We start from the raw sequence: 7,846 nt of genomic DNA on the forward strand, positions 1-7,846 counted from the left end.
AGCCCCAAACAAGCCACCAAGCCTCTTGTGCTGGTGAGAGGTTCTGACCTGGTGAAATACTTCTCCCACAACCCCTCCCTCTGGCAAGATAAGCTCAGTTGGCTGGAGCTGTGGTCTCTGGGATGGAAAGTCAGTCTCCTCAATTCCATTCTCAAGGTTAGCCACTGCCTTTCTGGATATGCATGCAGGGTGCATTCTAAAGCAGAGGGGGTGGTGTTGAAGGCGTGGACACTTCAACCCCTCTTCCCAAACGAACAGAGAGGGTCAGGGTTTTCGGGGAGCAATTCTACTTTCTCAAGTCCTGTAAAACCAAACTGGGGACTTACTCTCTAAACAGTTTATGAGGAAAGGCAGTGCTATTCCTCTTTTCCCTTAGCTATAAAACGGGAGCTAATAACAGGACTTACTCCATAAAGTTCCCTGTGAAGATCAAATGAGCCAGTATGCTGGAAACGCTTAGAACACTCCCTAGCACACCAAGCGTTCTGCGAGTGTTGGCTAAACTTTACCAATGATTTTATTTCACTTTCTCTTGTTTGTAATACTTTTTATTTGTGGTCATATATTTCTCAATTACAAGGCATTAACAATAGCTGTGTCATAGAATATTCCAGCCCCAATGCACCTCTGAAGTAATGTTCAGCTAGGAACAGGTGTGTGTTTTAATGTACTGGGGGATTGAACCTAAGGCCTCAGTGCATTCTGGCTAAACCTTCTGAGCTACACCCCCAAGCTCTGACTAATGGCTTATAAATCCTTCAAATTAGAGGCACTCAGCTTTTCCACAGACCCAACCACAAATGGTGTATCTGTTCATTTTATTTTTTTTTTTGAGAAAATGAATTGCACAGAAAACAATCCAGCAAAGATTGGAAACTGATAACTTTATTAATGATAACAACAGCGTCTGCAAACTTGAAAATGCACATGCAGTAAATAGCATTTATTCTGTCCGTGAATGACAATGTCTGGAACTCTTTTTTGGATTCACAAAGCTCCTGCAATCAGCTCCAGGAACCTTTACCATAAAGCAGAACAGAGAAAGTGACCAGAACATCAAGTATCTTCACCAACAAAATCAAGACTTCAAAGGGAAAACGTGGTATGCTACACTCCACAAAAGAAAACCAAGGCTGTGTGGTCTGCAGGTAGGAGACAAGAGCGGGCAGTGTTGGCCCATGGGTCGGCCAGCCGGCCAACCCATTTAGCTTCTGTTAATTTCACTATTCACTCGATAACCCATCCTGCAGAGCCCCCTGCAGTGTAAATGATAGGGTCGACTGTAAATTGAAAGTTCATCTCAGTAGAGAACAACAAGGAATAGGGATAGTGGTGGCAGTAAAAGTCTGTCCCCCCACCCCCACCCCAAGGCCAATACTCTCGATTTAATGAAATTCCAAGAGCTTACTCTAAATTGGCAAAATTAAGGGAACTATTACTGCCAGCCAAACACACACACACACACACACACACACACACACACGAACATAAACATGTGGCCTACGAGCCGGGGTCCAGCTAGTCCAATAACGGCTGTCTACCAATGGAAGGTCCAATAATCCAGTAGTTGTTCAGTCCACAAGGCTGGATGTCTCAGCTGGTCTTTAGTGTATGCCCGAATCCTGAAGAAGTGGGCTCTAACACCAGTTATGGACTAGACGTGCCATCTAGTCCAAGCAGGCTAGAACAAGCTTCTTCATGTCCTTAATAGAAGCTGTCAGCAGGTGTGGCCCAGATTAAAGATGGAAAAGATCCAGATTAAAAGTGGTTCTTCTCACTTCAAATTATGGAATTGAGGGGAAAAAAAAATCCCTCACAGGTATACCCAGATGCTTGTATTGACAACCAAGAACAGCCACCACAGTAAGTATAACTAAAGACAAACTTGGGAAAAGAATCCCCAAAACATTTCCGTTCCAGCATGTCTTCACATACATCAAATGGACAAGGCCCCTGCCCCTCCCCAGCTTTAATATAAAAATTAACTCAATAATTTTAAAAGCAGTGATATAAGAATTAATTCAATAAGTAATTTTTAAAAGTAGCATCTGCTGTGGTTAAGGCATTGGTGGGCTCTGGAGGTGTAAAAATGTCAGGCCAGCTTGACCAGCAACAGTGTAAACAAAAAGCAAAGGGAACTTCAGACAACTGCTCGAGGAGACTGGACAGGATGGAAAAAGCTAATTCCTGAGTGTGTGGATTAGAAAGATCGCTTCATGAGCCCAGAGAGAAAAGCAGCAGTATCCTTGCGGTAACTGGCACTGCAGAGGTTAACGCAAAGTATTAAATGGAAAAAACAAAAACAGAACAAAACAAAAAAAGCAAGCCACGAACAGAGATTGAAATGCTTGATAGAGAACCACAACAGACTTCTACCAAACTCGCAGCAACGCGGAACGTTTGTGTTTGTAAATCAGTAAATTAGAGGGACACCGCCCTAAGTACCCGTAACCGCTGGTGCCCAGGACACAAGTAAAGGGACAGAGCGGTTTCAATTGTAGATGGTACCTAGCATTCATCGACACAGACTGAGCAGTGTCCTGGAGCCCTAATCGCCAAGGTAAGGAAACCACCTCACCTTAAGTCGACAAGTAAAAAGCACCTGGACACAACAGTCTAGAACACGAAAGCAGGGCCCACAGACCCGCCTCCATTATCCTAGTCTAAAAAGAACTCCAAGAAACTAAGTAGGGTGCAGCTAACTGCAAACCAGATACCCACAGGGCAACTCAAAACCACAAAGGCTTAAAACTTTAGTGTACCTTTTCCAAGACCGTTAAAGTAACTTTGGAATAGGAACTAGAAACTAATGCAAGTGGACAAAGCTCTCTTCTGATTTGAGCGGGTAACTGCAAGAGCCTTTAAAGACCAAAAGGACAAGCGAGCGTCTCATCCAGAGGGGCCTCTACTTGGCGCTGGCGTACTTGGTGACGGCCTTGGTGCCCTCCGACACAGCGTGCTTAGCCAGTTCTCCAGGCAGTAGGAGGCGAACCGCGGTCTGGATCTCCCGCGATGTGATTGCAGACCGCTTGTTGTAATGCGCTAAGCGAGAAGCTTCCGTTGCGATGCGCTCCAAGACGTCATTGACAAACGAGTTCATGATGCCCATGGCCTTGGACGAGATGCCCGTGTCCGGGTGCACCTGCTTCAGCACTTTGTACACATAGATGGAGTAGCTCTCCTTGCAGCTACGCTTGCGCTTCTTGCCGTCTTTCTTTTGCACCTTGGTGACAGCCTTCTTGGAACCCTTCTTGGGAGCTGGGCGGATTTGGCCAGTTCAGGCATGATTGAAAGCAAATACTGGAAAATAGTCTAGTAAGTAGAAAAACAATCAGAGACCGGGAGGACCTAAGCCCTTTATGATCGCCTTATGCAAATTAGGTCTCAAAGTACTTTTAATTTCCATTGGCCCATACGCGAAACTTGCGTTTTCAGGACAAGCCTAAAATTTCAGATTTCATTGGACTTCTCTGAGGCCAAATAACAACCAATGAAAAGCTCCCTCCTGACCCCACCCCTAGGAACGCCTATAAAGGCCTTAGAGAGGACCCAACCTAGCTTTGTAGCAGTTGTCACCTCGATACTCTTATTATACACTTAAGTTATGTCCGGCCGGGGCAAACAAGGAGGCAAGGCCCGCGCCAAGGCCAAGTCACGGTCGTCCCGCGCCGGGCTGCAGTTCCCGGTGGGGCGCGTGCACCGGCTGCTGCGCAAGGGCAACTACGCGGAGCGCGTGGGCGCCGGCGCGCCGGTGTACATGGCGGCCGTGCTGGAGTACCTCACGGCCGAGATCCTGGAGCTGGCCGGCAACGCGGCCCGCGACAACAAGAAGACCCGCATCATCCCGCGCCACCTGCAGCTGGCCATCCGCAACGACGAGGAGCTCAACAAGCTGCTGGGTAAAGTGACGATCGCGCAGGGCGGCGTCCTGCCCAACATCCAGGCCGTGCTGCTGCCCAAAAAGACGGAGAGCCACAAGGCTAAGAGCAAGTGAAATTCACACAAATTCAAAAAGGCTCTTTTTAGAGCCACCAAGTCTTCATAGAAGGAGCTAACGCGCTAGTGTGTGACCAGCCCTTTGGTTGACACTTTGGTGGCTCTTAAAAGAGCCTTTGTGTATGGAGAAAGGATAATAGTTATTTATTCTTTCCAGGCTTATGACTCTCCGTTTTTTTCGGTAGTAAGACAGCCTGGATATTGGGGAGGACCCCGCCCTGGGCAATGGTGACTCCTCCTAGTAACTTGTTGAGCTCCTCATCGTTCCTCACAGCGAGCTGCAGGTGGCGCGGGATGATGCGGGTCTTCTTGTTGTCGCGGGCCGCGTTGCCGGCCAGCTCCAGGATCTCGGCCGTCAGGTACTCCAGCACGGCCGCCATGTACACCGGCGCGCCGGCGCCCACGCGCTCCGCGTAGTTGCCCTTGCGCAGCAGCCGGTGCACGCGCCCCACCGGGAACTGCAGCCCGGCGCGGGACGACCGCGACTTGGCCTTGGCGCGGGCCTTGCCTCCTTGCTTGCCACGGCCAGACATGGCGGAATAGGCAATAACTGCTGCTTTCTCAAGGCAAGGATATGGAAAGGTGAAGCAATTTGATGTAATTTATAAGATCTATCGGGAGGGGTGAAGGAAAAGTAGTTCGATTGGCTTAAAATGGAGCTGTCTCCAGCAGCCAATGGGAGAGCAGAAACTAGACTCAGTGGTTTACATCCTGTAGTACAGGAAATGACGGACTTTTTGAAAAAGGAATTTACCAATCGCTGAGAGCCATATTTAAAGGCCCCTGCAGGATTTTTAAGAATTTCGTGGAGCAATTTAGTGTAGCAACTTACAGAGGTTTGTTTTGTTTGCCCAGTTTAGAGCTAAAAGATCTAAACAATCAAGAGCACAAAACGCGAGTCACTCCCCTTGAAGTATGGAATTCTGCTCTGGGCGCCCCCGACCCCGGAGCTTTAAATTAATCTCCAAGGCTCATCTTTGCTGTCTCACACAGGCAAGCCCCGCAAAGGAATTAATGAGGTTGTTTCCCTTCTTTACTCTTGTCAGTGACTCGCCCCCTTCCCCATCTTTGCTCTTGAGTCGTTTGACCAAGAGCTAGATGACATTGTATCATCCTCTTTGACCTCTAGGAGGCGTCTGTCACCATCTTTTCCCTCTAGCTTTCAAGATCTTTTTTTGATCTTTCCTTGGATTTTCTTTATCCTGCTCCGGTTCTCTCCCCACTTCTAAATCCACGAGTTCAGCTGAATTGTCCTATACCCAGCTCTTAACTCTGGGGAGGCTTACAAGCTTCCAGCTAATTCAGATTAGCTTCACAAGCTCAGACTCCGGTATTGGACGTTTACTAGATGTTTAATTCGTTTGTCTCAACAAGCGTATAGCATCTGAACATGAACTCTGCATTCCTCTGCCCTCTCCCAAGAATTGCATTCACAAACTTTCAGGTACGAAGATAGACTTGATAGTCAAGATACTAATCTTGCCTTTGTCACAACAGTGTATCCTGTCATTTGCTTCCTTAATATCAAATTACCTGTGTCCACTTCGTATTCCTCCCTAAGATTACACTGAAAGCCCCAAATTAATAGTTTTGTCTGCAGACCCTGTCTAGAGCGATGGTCTCCCACCCCTACCTCTACCCTAGCACCTTTCTTTTAAAATCTTTAAGCCCTTTGTTTCTTCCCAGGGTCTTGTCAGGCTTCCCTTAGTAATCCTATGAAGGCAGGATGATTATTAAAGAAAATAATATAGTTTAATTCTACCCTTTTTGATTCTTTGTCACCCTTATAAGTTTTTCATCTTTAATATTCTTTGTCATCCTCATTTCTTTGGGGGTTTATTTATTTTTATTTATGTATGTGTTCTGTCTGCCTGGTGCCAATGGTGGGCAGGACCTCTAATCCCCTGGAACTAGATGGCTGTTAGCCATCATGTTTGTGTTGGGAACTGAACCTGGGTCCTCAATGGCTATTGAGCCATCTCTCTAGACCCTCCACCAGCACTTACTAAATGTGGACCACTGCCAAATGAACATGAGTCTTGAGACTCGTAAAACAAAATCCTTGATGAAGTGTCTAGAAACAGCAGAAGGCTAGTGAATTACACTAATTAAATTACTTATTGATTATTTGTTTGTTTGTTCGTTCAAGACAGGGTTTCTTTGTATAGCCTTGGCTTCCTAGAACTTGCTTTGAAGGCCAGGCTGGCCTTGAACTCAGTGATTCATCTGCTACCTGCCATTGCCTCCCAAGTGCTGGTATTAAAGGCCTGCACCACCACCACCCCACAGTTAATGTTAGCTATATGCAGAAATTAGTCCTAGGGAAAATATTGTTATTTACTTGGGTAATGCCCAAATCCAGTCATAGAGCATGAGGCCACAAATCAAAACCCAGCATTTAGAAGGTTGGGTAATGAGTACTGCCAAGAGTTCAAGACTAGCCTGTGCTAGCTAACAAAGGTGTTTCCTCAGTAAGTATAATGTAGTATATAATTCAGAAAATAATTCTAATCTTTTTTTTGATCATTTCATTTTAGAAACGAATGAGTTTATAGAAAGGTCTGATTCACAGGGTTCATAGGTGGCGTTTATGTGGGAATATGTTGTGTTTTTCCAACATTCACAATATATATAGAAAGCTCTTGCAAAGGAAATGGGTTCAGTTCCAATCACCCATATGCTAGCTCACAACCACCTGTAACTCCACCTCGCACTGTGGAGCACCAGGAGTACATGCAGGTAGACAAAATACTCAGATACCTAAGACAAATGGAGGTGGTGGTGCTCGCCTTTAAGCCTAGCACTCAGGAAGAGGTGGAACTCTGAGTTTGAAGCCAGCCTGGTCTACAGAAGGAGTTCCAGGATGGGCTACACAGAGAAACCCTGCCTGGAGTTCTGGGTAGGGAGATGGAGCCTGTTAAGGGAACTGTATCAAATTCTGGAAGTTACAGTTTCATTCTAACTATTCTTAAGTTTGCAGGGTATTTTGTTGGCATTAAATAGCCTTTCCACTATGCAAGTTCTTACAATATCAACTTTTGAGGCATTTGGGGCTAAGAACAAACCCCAGATAACAGGAAAATCCCTGGCATCTTGTGAAGCACAGCTTGAAGGGCCAGTGAGTCCTCTCCTGACCTCTGGTTTTCTTCTCAGTGACCTGTTTTGTGAAGAAGGCTGAAGGGACAGAGACTGCTGATCCCAAATGTGATGCCCCCTGTGCTATAGGCCATCCAAAAGTAGGTATAATCTTCTGTTTCGTGGCTAAAGAAAACAAAAGGGCTCGGGGATTTAGGCCTTGTTCAAGGTCTGTAGTCCCTCCTCACTAACCCAGTTTTTGAGACTCAGAATATAGTCTTTATAACTATATTCATAATATTTTACTAACCAGATACTGGACACAATGAAGTCACTTCCCCACCATTACTTTACTCTATAAAGGAGAATTTTGAGATTTTAAATTCCATACAAAACCTTATTAGATAAGTCTACCTAGGCCAGTGGTAGTCTACCAGGCTCCATAGCTGTCTATTGCTCCCTAGAGCTCCCTTCCCCGCATTGTAACCAGAGCCTTCCTAGGACAGACAAGCCGGCCTTTTGTAGAGTACACACATCACAAACAGGCTGGCTGGTGCTTCCTTTACCTCTGGGATTGTTTGCTAAGGGCAGTGGAGTTCCTTCCCAAACCGTTTAATTAAGCAAACATTTATTTAACGCTCTCCCTCTAGTCCCTCCCCTCCTTTCCCCTCCTTTCCCCTCCTTTCCCCTCCTTTCCCCTCCTCTCCCCTCCTCTCCCCTCCTCTTCCCTCCCCTCCCCTCCTCTCCCCTCCCCTCCCCTCCTCTCCCCTCCCCT

The 7,846-nt window shown here is 46.4% G+C and overlaps 2 protein-coding genes, 1 long non-coding RNA gene and 1 pseudogene across 3 annotated transcripts in view; 2 read left to right on the plus strand and 2 right to left on the minus strand.

Moving 5' to 3' along the window:
• Positions 1–2,840: 2,840 nt before the first annotated feature.
• LOC114640690 lies at positions 2,841–3,285 on the minus strand (annotated as a pseudogene).
• A 316-nt stretch (positions 3,286–3,601) lies between these two features.
• Positions 3,602–4,173, plus strand: LOC114640662 (histone H2A type 2-C). Its single transcript, XM_028789647.1, has one exon. The coding sequence runs from the start codon at positions 3,605–3,607 to the stop codon at positions 3,992–3,994; it is 390 nt and encodes a 129-aa protein (XP_028645480.1). The 5' UTR covers positions 3,602–3,604; the 3' UTR covers positions 3,995–4,173.
• LOC114640663 (histone H2A type 2-B) lies at positions 4,097–4,547 on the minus strand. The gene has a single exon (XM_028789648.1). The coding sequence runs from the start codon at positions 4,527–4,529 to the stop codon at positions 4,137–4,139; it is 393 nt and encodes a 130-aa protein (XP_028645481.1). The 5' UTR covers positions 4,530–4,547; the 3' UTR covers positions 4,097–4,136.
• A 2,509-nt stretch (positions 4,548–7,056) lies between these two features.
• The window catches only part of LOC114640664, a 12,766-nt gene continuing 11,976 nt past the window's right edge, over positions 7,057–7,846 (plus strand). Inside the window, exon 1 of the long non-coding RNA XR_003714183.1 lies at positions 7,057–7,232. This is a non-coding gene — a long non-coding RNA (uncharacterized LOC114640664). The remainder of the gene's footprint in view (positions 7,233–7,846) is intronic.

Source organism: Grammomys surdaster, unplaced genomic scaffold, assembly GCF_004785775.1.
Source record: "Grammomys surdaster isolate TR1022 unplaced genomic scaffold, NIH_TR_1.0 125849, whole genome shotgun sequence".
Taxonomy (NCBI): Eukaryota; Metazoa; Chordata; class Mammalia; order Rodentia; family Muridae; genus Grammomys; species Grammomys surdaster.